The 16,636-nt window shown below is 40.1% G+C and overlaps 1 protein-coding gene and 1 long non-coding RNA gene across 7 annotated transcripts in view; one reads left to right on the forward strand and one right to left on the reverse strand.

Annotated features, from left to right (window-relative positions):
• SNX13 (sorting nexin 13) overlaps positions 1 to 16,636 on the forward strand; it is a 114,123-nt gene that overhangs the window by 35,306 nt on the left and 62,181 nt on the right. The window contains exons 1-2 of one of the 6 annotated variants that reach the window (XM_086855103.1): positions 12,630 to 12,941; positions 13,933 to 13,984. The exons of 2 other annotated variants lie outside the window; for them this stretch is intronic. In XM_086855103.1, the coding sequence (XP_086711229.1) occupies positions 13,961 to 13,984 (24 nt within the window). In that variant the 5' untranslated portion in view covers positions 12,630 to 12,941; positions 13,933 to 13,960. Of the gene's footprint in view, positions 1 to 12,327; positions 12,560 to 12,597; positions 12,942 to 13,932; positions 13,985 to 16,636 lie in introns of those variants that run through there. 3 more of the 6 variants (XM_086855113.1, XM_086855127.1, XM_086855124.1) reach the window with 3 other exon arrangements.
• On the reverse strand, positions 5,677 to 12,293 carry LOC147655875 (uncharacterized). Its single transcript, XR_015277560.1, has 2 exons — positions 9,666 to 12,293; positions 5,677 to 6,949 (listed from the first exon to the last, which is right to left on the reverse strand). It is a non-coding gene; the product is annotated as an uncharacterized LOC147655875 (long non-coding RNA).

Consider the following 16,636-nt stretch of genomic DNA (forward strand, 5'->3'; position numbering starts at 1 on the left):
GCACACCCTGCAGAGTTTCGTACACTTTGGATTCCTTGAAGCTGCTAGATCTAGTGCTCTGGAGACCTTTGAAGGTGGCTGGCATCACTAAGTCTCTGGTGGTTGAGATTGGCCTACACTTCAGAGGTGAAAATGAGCTGAGAAGCTTCTGCAAATCTAACTTTAGAGGGTTCAGTGAATTATCTGACTGCCATGCACTACAGAGCATCCCAGAGGGTGGAAGACAGGGTAGCAGGGCTGGATGTATGCTGCTGAGGGACACTGCCTGTTTGGTGCTGCTATCAGCAGGCAACAAACATCTACACAGGCTGGATGGAGGCAACAGGTACCCTTTAAAACCCTTCAAGTAATTTAATGGAGCTGGGCATTCCAGGGACTTAACAGCTGTAACATCAAAGGCTGCACATGAATGGAGGACTTGGAACCTTTACCAAGGTTGGTAAAGAAAGAACATAAAACCAGACAGCTATGCATCTTGAATGTATCTTAATATGCAATACCCAGTTTAGGTATCAGCCAAGAAGTCCCTCATCTGAGGTAATTATACAGGGTGTCCTCAAGGTAGCTTCTCTAGTGTCTGATTATGTATGCACTTACATGACAACTTCTCCTTTAAAAGAACACTGATAAGATTTCCTTATTTTACTTGGCCATTTTCCAAGCCTTGTAGGAACATATTTATTTTTAGAACTATGGTCCTAAGTTAATTTTGGTTTGAATTAGCCAAAGGGCTCAAAGGCATTAATGGAAAACAGAGAGATAACCATCCATGTGTGCATGCGTTTGACACACATACATATTTGAGCCCACACAGGCATTTCTGTTATCTCATAAAAACCAATTTGAAAATACAATTTAAAACATACCCTTCAGCAGTAATCTGCATGTTATACAACAACAAATACATTAAGAATAGCTGACACTTTATTTGGTTAGAAAAATTTCCCTATTGTTCATAAAAAGCAAAATTTAACTATAGAATTAAGCTTATATAGGAAAAAAGATTATTTTTATACTCCCAGCAAGATACTTTAACTATATGTAAGTCCCAGCATAATGAAAGATTCCCTGTTTGCCAAGTAACAGCATGGTGGTCTGTAATAAATACTAATATAATATAGCATGTCAGAGATCAAAGCATCAGTCCTAAAAGATACAGAATAACTCATGAAATCATAATTACTGTTTTGATCTAATCCAGGCAGTTTGCTTAAAGCATTTTTTAAAGACATGCAAGCATTTCAAAGAAAACAATTTTCTAAAAGCAAAACAGGAAATAATCTGGTCGCCTGTCCTTCCTCTTCTTATTTTCTGGCACACCTATTTTTGATATTATATAAAAAAGCCCATATCCAACCTACTAATTCCCTCATCATGGTTTTCCTTCAGTACTGTTGTCAACTGAATCCTATTGAAGTGGAAATAGATTGCTTTAGCAAAGGTCTCCTGCTTTGTGCTTAGTATCATATAGGCTATAACGTGATTAAAATGTGCAGTCATTTAAGATGCAAAACTCAAACCCACAGTTTTGCAGAATCAGGTCATGATTATACAGGCTGTTTAATGTGATTAAATCCTGCTGATTACATGCAAAAATGGGTGCATGTACTCTAACTTGCCTGGCTCAAAAGCCTCCTTGCTTGTAGCAGCATTAAGGGAGATGCTGGGAGTGAGCAGCTGGGCACATGAGGAGACAGAGTCAATTTGTGTCAGGTTAACGTGTGAGCCATTACTGCAGCCTCTGATTTGCAAGTAATAGATGTAGTTTTGCTTATTTCTATGAAGCATTCATACAATTGGGGCACTTTTTTAAAGTGAATTTTCCTTGTAAATGTTGCCATTTTTAGATAGACAACTTAAAAATAGTTATTATGAAGGAAGTACATTATTGGCTATTCATTAGCTCGACCATAGGATTTTAATGTCAAAACTGTCAAATCAATGCTAATGCCTACACACCTCAAAAGTGACCTTATGACAGTTTGTGATCTGCATAACAAGATGCATTTTACCTCATTCTTGAAGAGAAAGGTCTACCACCAATACTGGTGAAGTCAGTGAAAATCTTAACCCTACTGCTTCCATAATACTCTAGAAATATACATGATATATAAAAACTGGACGCAAAAATACATTTGGGGTTGTGTCATTCACAACAGTAAGTATAGTCCTACACATTAAAACTGAGACTTTTGGAAGAAGATGTAAGTACCATGTATCTGTGCCTAAAACCCTGGGATTCCAATCAGCAATCACACTAGTAGGCATATGCACCTGAGCCAACAAAATGTTATCTTAAAAACAGCTCAACTCTTAAAATTAAATGTCATTCCTAATTGGAAAACAAATCACAAAATGCCACTCAAATGATTTCATTCTGTACATTTAAAAATATTTTTTTTTTGCAATCTTTTAATCAGCAGCTGTGTACTTTACATACGTGATGAGTGTGTTAGCTCCAAAGAAAAAAAAAGGAAAATTTTCCATGGAAATATATGTAGTTTTGCTTTCTCTATCTTGAATGCAGGACTCTAATTCATTCTAGATTCATTCCAATTCATTGTAATTCATTCCATGATTGAACTTTGTCTAGATAGAATGTAAAAGTTTAAGAAACAGTTTAGAAAGACTTTGCCAACTTCTGTGTAACTAGCCTACTCCCAGATACATGAATCCCGATGAATAAATGCAATTCTATTCATATCTCTCACCTAAGGTAAGGAAAGTATTTTTCCTTATCCTCACTGAAATAAATGTCCTTGTGGAACAGAGCTCTGTCTCTCTATAGTTATTTTTGTATAAAGACTGCTAAAGAGGTCTTCTGTGTCCTGGAAATCTCCAGATTTTGGAGAAGAAGACTGATCACATCTTTTTAAATATTAATCTGCTTGTGGAGCACTCTCTGGAATAAAGCTACCCAGTCAGTAGCAGGTGACAGAAGATGTCCAAATGTGCTTTGGTCACAATCCTACAGACACTTTAGCATATTTGTGCTAAAGTATAAGTTCTGTGCATTGTGTGATTATAAGTTATTCCAGTAGTAAAGTTAACAGATGCAAAAGTTTCTGAGGGCTTCAAGCATTAGGAGTAACCAAGATGGAGAGGTTTGAGTCCAGCAGTACCCATATCACAAACTAGAAATGCATTTTTTTCTGCTTACCCTATTTTCTAAGACTAGGATTCACATAAGTAAGCATTTCTGTTCCAAGAGGAAGAACGAAAACTTGCTTGCCTACAGCAGAATATTTCATCATCACATGGCTCAGGCACATGTCTTCACAGATGGCAGCTTTAGGTCAAGCAACAAAACCAACCCCAGAACCTGCTATAGTGATGAACTCTATTTTATTTTTCCATTCAAAGCTGTTTCATATTTACTGAAAAGCTATACAGTTTAAAGTTACAGAGCAAATATATCCTTTCCCCATTAGTGAGACTATTCTATCCAGAAACACTTTTGGTAGCTACCATCAGCCTTATTCCAGAGCACACTTCCTTTCAGAGATAGAAGCTCTTTGGTTTGAGGGAGGGGCAGAAGATGGATGAATCCTGGCAGCTTGCTCACTCCCCTGGGACAGTATTTTCCCCAGGTGGCAAGCAAAAGATACGTTCATGCTGAGCTGTGAGAAAGAGAGGTATTTCTGAAAGGAATATGGAGTTGTTGCCACACCAGGGGCCTAGGAACAGAAAGGAAGCATATTTCTCCTATGAAAATGGAGGAATAGAACTAAGAATGTATTACATCCAGATATTGCTGGGTGAAGAACAAAAGAAAAAAAAAATGATACTGAGTCAGCAGAGAAGGTACAGATGGATGAACACTAGACTTTGCAAAGAAGATATTTATTTTTCACAGCTGGATGTAAATGGGATTGTAATTATATTTTTATTTTTTTTTAAAATCTTAAATTTTCTCAACAAGTATGTTATTCTAACTTTGTTTTATTTCTTTCCCCTGATATATTTTCTAACTGTGTGTTCATTGGATTGCTCCAGAAAGAAGCAAGAAAAGATCTAGCACAGCTGATTTATGTTTTGTAACTGGAAAATATTTGTTCCAGCCCTGTTCTTTGTCACTTCTGTCAGTTAATTTGCAACTTAAATTAGAGGTGTTGTTTGTTTTTAACTCTGGCAACACCTGAAGGCATTACATAAGTTTTTAATTGCATTATATATTGAAGAAGTACTTAATATACCTAATTGTTTCTAACTCACAATTTTAAATTTAATAGGTGGATAAAAATTCAAAATAACAACGATCAGATAAGTCATACATTAGGCTCAGACAGAACAAATCTTTTTTCTCACCTCCAAAGCACTGGTGAGTTTGGAGTAAATTGGGCTTTTTCTGGCAGTTATCTGTGTAAATCCAAAATCTCCATTACTATGATGACTAAGCAGATCTCAATTTCAACTCAAAACTGCACTGCAGACTCCTGTGCGTAGTTGTTAAAGAGATTTTGTAATCTCAACTTTTACCCCAGAGTAGTCTGGGTCAAATGATGTTTATATTGAGTGTTTTCAAATAAAATCCCTGTGATTGCACTTTTGGTTTGAGACTTATTTTGACTGCAGCATCCGTACTGATTGTAATATGGGACATAAGTAAGCCTGAAGTACTGTGTTCTCAGCCTGAAGAAAAGTGATATCCTTTGTTAAACCCACTGACATCGAGGAGAAAGACTAAACATGTATTTTAAGCTTAAAAATTCTTTTCCAGCTGGCATTTCCAGAATAACTATTTTAAGAAAGAACAGGAATTATCAGGAAATTATGGGAATTATCATAGAAAATTTCAACGTCCTACTTTAGGATATGCCTTTGCTGCAAGGACTAATACTCAGGCATGTGAGTCACAAAATCCTACCTAAGATTATGCCTTTACTGATCCTTTGTGACCTTAGGTTATTGCTGATGTCCCTTTGTCAGCAGTAGTGGCATACATGGTCCCAGTTATTTCACAATAGACTGTGGAGAAATGGGTCTGTCTTTCCAGAAAACCAAACTTGTGAGAAACTTAAGGAGAAACCAGCATGTCAAAAATAAAGCAAATAAACCATGGAAACAGATAGAGAATCAAATCTTCATTGCATGCACCTTGCATATAAAATCCACCCAAATGAAATTCTTTGTAATGGCCTCTCTGACTATGCATCCAAAAATGAGGAAGAGGAGTGCCTGAGGAACAGGTTTGTCTGGTGAAGGAGGGAGTTGGTAGTCCTTGTAATACGTGAAAAACAATTTGGCATTGACATAGGACCAGTTTTTTAACTCTCCTTCAGGAGAGCAGACACTGATTTCTGTTGTAAAGTCCACAGGGGAGGCACAGATAACCAGAGGAAACATTGTTATTCAAATAAGCAAAGATTGTTGTGCTGCCACTTCTTAATGCATTTTGTTTCAGGTGTTTGAACTTACCGTGGCTGTTTCCAGTGGCTAAACTAAATCTCTACATGTTGTAGTTGCATCAGTGTCTGTTAAGAACAAATTGCTGTAAGTGGGCAGCAAAACAAACGAGCAGAAGAGTGCAGCCAATTCCCAAGGTGGCTTCAAAGGTCTAAAGCTTCAACTCTGAGAACACATAGAGTACTAATAAAGTCCCTAACACATAGTCAAGATGCAAACATCAGTGATGCACAGTGGAAGGAAAGTATAATAAGCTCTCCAGTATTCTCACAGTTTTTGCCAAGTCCTAAAAGTTTATTACAACTTACAATATTCAGCTTCTTTCTTAAATAGTTTTCGGAGCCAAGTAATTTATTGCCAGAGGAAATAAGCTTTTAAACGATTTTGTAGTGATTATGATTGCAAAGCAAAGCCTAAAAATATGACTTGACAATTTCTTACAGGTTCAGGAGATACAGAAAATGTAAACAACTTTCAGTTCCAATGTCATGATTCTTAGGGCTTGGCTAATGGTTCTGAACACCTGAGGTTGCTGATACTGCAGACAGAATATTTATTTTACTCACAGCTATTCAATTCTTCTCATTTTCTCCCCCACATCCAACCCCTGTAAGTCGATTAACTGTCCTAGAAATTTTATTGATTATAGATTAAGCCTTTACAACTGAGTTGAAAACAATACTTAAAGAAAAAAGAAAAATAAGTTTTAGAATCATTTCTAATACCCCTCTGCTCAGATTTTTTTTTTTTTTAAGTACATTTCCTCTCCAAGAACATTTTGTACCACATGATAACTGCAGTACACTTAGTCAGGCTTCTTAGACTTCTCAGGATGATATATTCTTCTGGATTTATGTAAAAAGTACACAGTAGACACCAATTTTGCAGAATACATATGGTAAATGATGATAATTTTTTTAATGCATAATGAATAATTTTGCTTTCTAATTGTTTTTTTGGTTTTTTTTTTTTTTTATTAGCTGTTAGTCTTATTAAGTGGATATTTCCTCCCAAAATGTTTTAGATATAACTTATTTAATGTTCTTTTTGCCATTGAAAATCCTAATTTTGTTCTTAAATTACTGGCAAAATTCTGTATTGTTGTAACAATCACAGTGCCGGTATCACTGTAATCGCTACTGTAGCAGTTTGTAACCTGATAATTCAGGCCCAAATTCCTGCTTGGGACCTACACTTAATGTCTGGAAGGATAACTATGATATAATGATGTAAACAAATTCTTCTTACTAGAAAAGCAAACTGAGCCCACTGCAACACCATCATGGAGCAAAACTAAAACTCATGTACACAAATTGTTTGAAGCATCATTCTAAAATTCTGCATACGTATGCTTGAGAGAATACCAAAAGTATCCTTTTGAAGTATCCTTTTGATCTTCTTTTTAGATCGATGGGTCAGTCCCATAGGCTGATCTACCTACCAGATACACTCAGGGGTTCAGATATCGGAAGAGAAACCATCCAAACGCTTTTGCATTGAGTAGTTGTTGATACCATGTCAAGCTTGGGTAGCAGCAAATAGTCTGAAAAGCAATAGAAATATCTTTAAATCACAGATATGCTTTCATGACTCTTGAGCCACTTGAAAGGAGTAGGATAAGTTACCATAACATAGAATAAGAATTACATTTAACAGTTTGGTTTTTTTACCGTATCAGTCAGATTACCGTATCATTCAGATAAAGAATGGCACTGGTTTTTTCCAAAGGAATTTTAAGAATTAAGGTGAGTTTTCCAAACAGTTTGTTGCATTCTACCTTGCTTGCCTTTGTATCAGCGGTGTACAAATAGCATAGAAAGCCTTCTGTTTGTGTGCAGTATTTTCACAGAAAATCCCCAGCCAGTAGCTAAGCAGCTGATGACTAACATCTATGTTACCATTCTGATATGACTCTAGTTGTGATAGACTCCTGATAGACTTCTGAAAAAGACACCATAATTTTGAAAATTCTCTTTGTATTATAAAATATAGCTTATCTTTATTCTAATACTTACTTAGACAACAAGGATGAAGCTGCTAAGGCAAACAGTGTCTGACTAGCCAGTCTAGCTGCAGACAGCTGTTTGAATACAAAATGTTCACAATAGCAAAGACGTAAACTGGCAAAAGCTTTATAAGTAATGTCAGCCTCCCATAAACAATTCTGAGAACATGAACACAGGGGAGATATTGCAACCTTATTTCAAAGGATGAAGCAGGAATTAAAGCTGATGCTTCTTCAGTAATTATTTATCTAATGCCCAACATCCACATCATATTGCTTGGAGTGGGCCTTTCACAATACAGCCTTGCATCTTCTATCTGTGCTGCATCTCAGGTGAATGATGAAAAAGCTTATAGAGAATGAGATACTTAATTGGAAATTATACAGTTGTGATCCTGACCAGAAACAAAACTTCCGATCAGGCCACTCAGACCAAAGGGCTTAGAACTGGCAACATCCTGAAATAACAAAACATTCAAATTTCACTCATAAAAGGTGCTTTGAGTTCCCCTTTCAATCATGTTGCTATGTAGACTTTTGGAGTCATGTGACCTTATTTGAAATGAAATGGAATGCAATTACAGAGAATTGCTCTTAGACAGTCAAGACTTAACACTTGAAATATTTATTGACTAAAAAATTCTTCAGATCTTCTCCACCTCACCTTCTCCCCCAACAAAAAGAGTGAATCCCAAACTGAACAACCCTATGGAAACTCTAACCATACTGCCAGCCTGAGCTACAAACAACTTAAACAAGAGAACAGAAGCCAAACTTTGGTTTGCATCAGTTGTTATGGACAAACAGAACTAATTACAGCGTTCAGAAATAATTCTGTAAAAGATCTTTCTAGTTTATAAAGAAAGGTACAGAAGTTCAGGCTTGCTGATGTTAGAAACAGTCTTGTAGCCACTTCCATGAAACTGCTTTGTAAAGCAAAATCAGTCTGTTGTTCTTTCAATCTGTCCCTCCCCCAACCCTGCCTGTAATTTCCCCTTTCCTTAGTCTTCACTTGTTTTCTTGTACAGGCCACAAGAGCATATCCTTTTGCTCTCCAAATGCAGGCTACTGCCCTATCAGAGGTTATCGTGATGGCAATTAGGTCACCAGTTTCATTTTTTATAAGCTGGTGAGCTAACAGTCATTTAGGTTGTGGAACTGCCCTCCTTTCAGGGCTGGAAAATAACTTGCACTCCTTTGTGCTTCACTGCAAGTTAGCACAGTTGCTCTTTTATTGCTAAATCCTGCTCCTGTCCCTGCTTCTGTGTGTGTTGTGTCCTCCTCCCCATGACTATATTTTTGCCTCTTAACTTAGTGCGCTTCCTATGCTTTATTTTACAAAATCTTTATAAACTTCTGGATGTAGAGCCTGATGGTGTTATCTCTGTCTCCTCCTGTTGTATTTCAGATTTTAATGCTGCATTCATCATCGTTTCAGTAGACAGCCCCATGGCTCCTAGTGTCCCCCCTGTGGGATTTCAAAATGGATCTAGACCATCAGACCACTCTTTTAGCTTATAGTGAAAACTGTAATGAGTGCAAAGAGCACAAAGATGTTTGGCAACAGGTCAGAGTTGTTTTATAACTATGAGGGTATTTGCAGACATCAGTTTTCAGGTAGATGAACTAAACATTTGTCTAGGCCTAAGAGAAAAAAAATCTGTGAGTATTTTAAGGACTGACTGCAAACACTTTCCACCAGGTTTGCCTTTGACTGCAGATATAAATACTTGCCCTAACACACTACTTCACACTGTGCTGTGGGCTTGTGGAAGTGACATGAAAAACAAGGCGTATGCTGCTCTGCCTGGATGAGTGTGGTGCTAACGTGGCTGCCCTGCTGCTGTTAATATGCTGGCTTGTTGCAGTGCCTGTCCCAAGCTGTATGTAATGAATGCAAAAGGATGACATGGATAAAACTCTCTTATGGATGACTCATCAAGTCTAATGGAATTATTGTCACTTGAATATGGGCTCAGGGAAACAAGCGTTCTAGTACTTCTGGACTACTACTGATAATTCTTTCAGTCTCTATTGAAGATCCATTTCCAGATCTGTTCACAGTAATTTAGAAACACCCCCCTTCCTAGGGAAAAAAAACCCCAACAACAAACCAAACAAAAACCTTGTACATTTTTTCAGTTTACTATAAGAATGGGAACAGGCAAAATAACTGCTGAGTTGCTCTGTCTCACAACAGTTTTTTAAGAATTCCCTGATATCATCCCCTTCCCTAACTGCTGCCTCTTCTCACCTCTCCTTTATGAGGCTGCCTCTTCTTCTGCCTTGAGCCTATGTGGTTCAGTCCTTCCTCATAGCCTCACTCCTTGCAGTTGCAATTACACTTTTCCTTTTGAAGTTGAGATGATATCGACCAAAAATTAGAACAACGGATTCTAGCATTAGTAACAATTTGGAACATTATTAAGGCTGTGCTGATTGCTGCATAATCAGACAACAGTTTTCAGCAGAAGTACTGGTAGGTTTATTCCCAGCAGTACAAGAACAGAAGGTGCTTCCCAGACTATTACGCTGTTGGGATGCCAAATCCCAAGCAGAAGTAGGGGAAAATTCAAGTAGAGTGTTAATTGTGACTTTATCTTGCTGGGAGATTTGTGTAAGGTTTGGGCCTCTTTTATATCTAGCACACTTAGGATATATACATCTTTGCAGTAAGTTGTTAAAAGGTATTATTTATTTTGGAAACCTTAACTGCTATTCATAAACACACAAAGTAAAGAGATACAGTGCTTAGAAAGTTTGTTTTTCTACATTATTACATTATAATCTATATTATTGGCTCAATTACTATTATTTATATATATTCAAAAATATAGAGCTTTTTTACCTCCTGCTTAACTCTTTATGAAATTCATTTTATCAGTTCATGATACTGTGCCTTGCCCAGAGGACGTATTTATTGACTCAATGATGTGTCAAGCAGTATGTGCTTTAAGTATTTTGATTCTCATTCCTATCTACCTATGTATTGCAGTTTTTTCATAATTACACACTACTGATTTCATAATTTTATAATTACACATTTACTGATCACTCTGCTACTTTATGGGTACCTTCAGGAGTTCCTGTAACATAGATCTGAGCACAGGGCATTATTTGCTTGACTTGAAGCACAGTGAAAGCCACAAATATGGATCCTAGCTGTGTACATATATGTCTACCAAATAAGCACCTACAAAATTTTAGGGGACCAAAGCAATACAATGGAATTTGTATTTCACAACTCTTGTTTTTCAGTGGTTTTGAACAATTTTTAATTTATCAAGGTGGTGAAATACCATGTTCAAGACCTCTGCATGGTGCTGTTACTGCCAATGCTATTGTTTAAAATAGAGTTGTGTGTGCTGTAAGGTTTGGATTTTCACTGAGGGATCAGCTTGGTGGAAAGAGTACTGCTAACATGAAACATTCAAAATTATAGACTCAGGAGTAAAAAAGCGTATTAGACACTTAGAAAAAATAGTATTTTTTATTAATTATAAAAGGCAAATAAACGATTATGTGTATCAAGGGTTTGCTCTTTTTGCTTCACATGGCTAACAGCTGGGTCTCTGACAGGGGAAAACCAGTTGTATGAATAAAACTGAAACTCAGTAATACCCACAAATAAAAGTAAAAAGTGGTCAACCTTGAAATGTTAAGTATTTAACAATCCCTGGGAAAATTACAGAACTTCTACAAAACCCATAAGAACTGCTTAATGCCCTTTACTTTTCTGCAAGGAAACAGATTCTGTTTTTACTGAGGGAGAAATAAACACTGTAATTGAAGAAGGTTGGTTTTCTTCACATTAAAATAGCAGTGTTGTTTTTCCTTCATCTTTCCTTAAAACCATTCCTATTTCTTTGGTGTGCATGTAGTGTTACTGGCAACGCAGGAAAAAAAAATCACATCTTGTTTCTACTGCCCTAATGCACCTAAGGTTAACTGTGTAACTTGAAGTCTAGTGAAAAAGCAAGCACACAAACAAAAGCCCACAGAACAGTGGTTAAAGGAAGAACAAGTTTCAGAGCGGAATCTTTCCGTATATTCAAATACTAAGCTGTGGGGGCGCATCACCCCAGGGCTCTCCGTGCTGTGGCAGACATTGACCTGTTTCTGAGGAGATGTGTTTCCGTTCCATACTTTATGTCATTTCTTAACAATACTATACGTAAAAGGCTTATAGAAGTTTCTTTCACGGAATCAATGTGTTTGGAAAAGACCTGAGATGGTCGTGTTCAAACCATGACCGATCACCACCACGTCCAGTAGACCATGACACTAAGTGTCACATCCAGCGTTTCCTTAAACACCTCCAGGGACAGTGACCCGACCACCTCTCTGGGCGTCCCACTCCAACGTCTAAACACACTTTCGTGAAGAAATTCTTCCTAATATCTAACCTAAACCTCCCCTTGTGCAGCTGAAGACCATGTCCTCCCGCCCTGTCGCTGGTTGCCCGGGAGAAGAGACCACCTCGCTCCAGCCTCCTTCCAGGGACTTGTCGATAGCGATAAGGTCACCCCCGAGCCTCCTTTCCTCCAGGCTAAACTCCCCGAGCTCCCTCAGCCGCTCCTCCAAGGACTTGTGCTCCAGATAGGACATGCGCTCTTCCTTAGCATCCAGAGCAGGGAAAGACGAGTAGCGCTGCATACGTCACTGCTGGATGAGAGATGTGCTGCTTGGTCAGAAATTTAACAAAATATTTCGATTAGCGTCCGCAGCACACCGGAGAGCTCTAAGACAGGTCACACCAAGGGAGACAGGGCAAAAAACGAGACCCGCAGTTCGGAGCTCCGGGCCCTGCGGCCGGAGCCTGCTGAGGGCCGCCGGGCGGGGCGGGGAGCGCAGCGCCGGCCCCGGCAGGGGCGGCCCCGCTGGGCGGGCGGGGCGCGGCGGCGGCGCACGTAGCCGTCCCAAGATGGCGGCCGCTCCGGACCGGGCTGCGAGGGCGGCGGCGGGGCCGGGGCCGGCGGGCGGGCGCTGAGCGGGGCGGCGGCGGCGGGGGCTGGCGGCGCTCGCCTCGCCTCGCCTCCCCGCGGGGTGCGGGGTAGCTTTCCGCGCGGCCGCCAGGCTTCATCATGCTGCGGGGCTAGAGCCGCCGAGGCGCCGCCGCAGCGCAGCGGGGTAATAATGTTAACAGAGGTAAGAGCGCTGCCGGCGAGGTGCGGGAGCGCGGGGAGCGGCTCGCTGTCCGCCCGAGCGGGCAGCGCTCAGTGCCGCGGCTCAGCCCTCAGCCTGGGCCTCCGGGTTGTCTCGGTGGCTGGCAGTTTCCCCCTTGGCCGTGGAGGGCAGAGGCTCGCCCAGGGCAGCGCCGGGCTCCTCTTATCAGCCTCCCTCCTCTCCCGGCAGGGCGGGCCGGGAGCGGGGCGCTCCGTCTCCGCGGCGGAGCCCGGTCCGCCGAGCCCCCTCCGTGCGACAGCTGGGCCCGGTCTCTGTTCCGACGCGGTCCGCAGACGGCCCGGCGAGGGCCCGTGGGGCCGCGCCCCCGCGGCGGGCCCGTGTCTGGAGGAGCGGAGCGCACCTGGTGAGGGGAACCCGTCTGGGCCCTGGGCTGCGCCGGGAAGATGCCCCCGCCTGGGCCCGCACACCCGCTCCGGCTTCAGCCCCTGTGGCCTCCTTCTCCGCGGTGGCTTCGTAAAGGGAACGTGTTTGTTGTCTTCTTGGAGGGTTTAAGCCGAGCGGTTCGGCTATGCTTGCAAGAGTTTGTGGAGTAGATAATCCTGAGAAGTTGGTTCACCCGGTTCACCTCTGCCTAGTGAAGGGTTTGTGTTCTGAAGCAGCTCGGCTGTGAGGCAGGCGGCTACTTGAGGATTAGCGTGGGCTATAAAGGTCTGCTGTGTCCAAAGGCATTCTAAAAGGTGGAATCTAGCAGTGCTTTCCAGTTGCTGGAAATTAGACTTTACCCCGTATTTTGTTTTGTCTAGAAAGAGCAATTGATTTTCTATTTTTAATGTGAGCAAGGTGTCCTGAGTGCAGGTACTTGTGCAACACAATGACTGTGTTACCCGTGTTTTATAATTTGTCATTTTATTCTACAGTGGACGTTATTCATACTAAAGTGAGTTGTCTTAAGTCTTGCAGGCTAGAGGCTTGCTTTACAACACCTGAACATTTCAGCTTTGGTTTCCTGAATGATATTAAACAGTACCTTACACGTTTTAATTTACATCAATTCAAAGTTTCAGGGCATTAAGAAAGCAGTTCTATCGAGCCGTGAGCTCTCAGATTTCCCCAGGACGGTAAAATTTGCAGAATGAGTTAAACCTGTAAAAATATATGACCTATTTTTGTGTTGAGAGTATTTAGTGGGTGGTCAGGATTAATAAGCTGCATTAAAGAGAGTTGGTGAGTGTTATGCCATAAGCATTAGCCATAGTAATTTAGATTATTTTAAGAGTAGCATAGAACATTCTGGGTCGGTGCCTCCTACTGGACTGTTTGTTCCTTTTGATGGTGGCTGTGTATGCCCATCCAAGACACTTTATCTTGGAACTGAATTTTTTTTTTTTAAACAGCGTTGGAATTCTGTGAATTGCAGTATGGATGACAATCCACTGGCTTTTTGAGGTAAAGCTTAATGATTTCATGTGTGATGATCAGTTATGACACTTATCCTTGGTGTCAGGAGGAGAGGGCTCCCCACTTCTAGTTCCTGTACATAAGTTATTTGTAGATAAGATGCTTCAAGATAAAGTATTTTATGCTTGGTCTTTGCCTAGGAGATGAATTTAAATTTTAAGGGAGTCTAGCAAAATTGCAGGCTTTGCCTGCCTGGAAAGCAGTTGTGGGGAGTTCTTCAGGCAGTCGGACAGCTCTAGGCTGTCAGGAGTACCCACCCAAGGTGAACTGGAGGAGTCCTTTCCCAGTGCACTTTTCTGGGTGTTCCAGTGGTGACTTGGTAGCTACTGCAGCCTGGGGAAACTGTGCACAGTCGTACCCATGAACCCTTGCCACGCTTTGGAGGAATGTGCAGATTGTTTCAAGTCTACTGATACATTATTTCTTTGTATATGGAAATGGCGATTGGCTGTATGGTGAACTGACATTAGAAGCAAAAACTGCACTAGTTTTTGGCGCTGGATATTTGTGGCCTTGTTGAGTTTGCTACTGCCTAGAGTGGCCAAAATCACTGCAAATATTTTTTTAGCCATTAAAAATTTAGGTCCATTTTTTTCTACCATAGCTGCTAGTTGTATAACTTAAAAACACAGAAAATATTTTTTATTAAATATGTTTAAGAATGAAAGAAAGGCAGGTCGGGTTTTATGTGTATTGTTATCATGTAATAACACAGTTTTGAGTTTCTCAAGGTCAGTTTCCTACATCCTTTGACTGTATCCATATATGCAGACCCCAGCAGATTTGTTTCAGTTTTGTGTGAACGCAGTTAGGATTAGGAGTTTGTAATCAGTAATTTCAGGGGAAGATCATGCTTCCTGTCAGGAAAAAATACTCTGTGTGGCCTTTTCTGCCCGTCTTATTTTAGTTGTATTAAAAACACATGCTGTTGGATGCCAAGTACATACATTTATTTACCTAGCTGGAAAATGCCATTTCCAAATTTTTCACCATAAAACATATTTCTGCAGTAATGTTGAATACATTCTGTCAAGATGTGTTTATAATCCTGCTGTGATGATCATTTTCGTAGTCTGTGCCTTTTCACTTGTTCCCCTTTTCTTGTTCATCAGATGTCTCCTCTGCTTTCCAGGCCAGTGTGGCCTGTTCCCGTGTGACTTACTGCCTCAGCACTTTCTCATCTGGCAAGGTCATGATGGACACAAGTTGCAGTGGTCTTTCTCTTGTTTTTTTCGGACAACTGGCTTTGTCATGCTTGCCTCTTGTGTGGTGGTAACTGCACTGCATGGACTATAGGGAAGCAGTTGGTGTTTTACAGCTTTGACTCTTGGTCCTCACTAGTGTCTTAAATTCTTATGGAATAAACATTCAGTAGGATTTTGACTTAATTTACAAGAAGTTTTAGATGTCTTTCAAATTGATGGCCTGTGCTGTCTGCATTTGCAGCCTGTGTTATCTCTGAAGAAAGCACTTTATCTCAGCTGAAAAGTAGGTTCCTTTTTTTTTTCTCCCCAGCTAATCATTAACCTGCTTGGAGATGCTTAGGAAGGACTTCAGAATTTACCAGCAGCTAAATTTTTGGCAACTTAATTCTCAATTTAGCAAGAGTTGCAGTATTAGTGGCAGTTGAGATTTTTTAAATTTGATGAAGTAGGAAAACTTTTTTTTCTTATCCACAACTACAAATGAACCATACTAAATGAGCTCTGATGTGCTGGTATTTCTTGTTATTGCAACTGGTCAAGATAATTCACTAACTATATGCAGTATTTCCTATCCATTAAACAACCTACATTTTATTTATAAGAGCAGTTTAAAAACTTTTTTTTTTTTTTGTTAAATTTTGGTAACTACTAGCCATTGAGAACTGTTTCTGGGCAAAACCAAGAAAATTAGCATGGTTTTTAAGAATAAAGGTTGACTCAGCAGCTTAACTTGCTCTAGAATAATAGTGAATTAGCCTTTCTGCAACAGTAGCACATTGTAAAGTATATAAGTACAGCTCTGAAAGATGCAGGACGCAGTTAACTACTTGATGTACTGTAGCATTAACTTTTTCTGTTCCTTGATACAGTGGCAGATTGGTCTGGTGCTTTATGTGTCTGAACTATGTTCTCCTGGTAGAGTCATTTTCAAATGTGTAGGTATTTACCAGGGTGCTGAAATAAAGTAGTTTCCTGTCCTTTTGTGAAACTCATGTGCTGGGGCTTTCTTTAGTGCCAGTGTTTTGCTAGATGAGACATAGCTGGAGCATTAGTTGCAAGCCCATGGGAGGTAAAAAGCCTCTTTCTCCTTCAGTATTTTCTTTCAATGTGGTTTCCCATACAGCTGGTCTGTGTTGTGTCCCTAATTGTTCCTATTACAGCTCTTTTAATAACTCCATAGTTTATGAAGTGTCTGTTGAAAGTATATGAGAAATGCTAGAATTAAGAAAACTAATCTTTTGCGAAGAACAGTTATCGTATATTCCTAAGTACTTGTTTTTAAATATTTTCTGGCTACTAGTAAAAGATAGTATCCAAACACTCAGGACTGTTCTTAGAATGCACAGTTGGGCCTAAAATGCTGAGATTGAATGCAGAGTTCTGCAACAACTCTAAAATGTCAGTCTGGACCATTCCTCGAACAGCATGGAAGAAG

This window comes from Cyanistes caeruleus, chromosome 1 (assembly GCF_971803275.1).
Source record: "Cyanistes caeruleus chromosome 1, bCyaCae1.hap1.1, whole genome shotgun sequence".
Classification (NCBI taxonomy): domain Eukaryota; kingdom Metazoa; phylum Chordata; class Aves; order Passeriformes; family Paridae; genus Cyanistes; species Cyanistes caeruleus.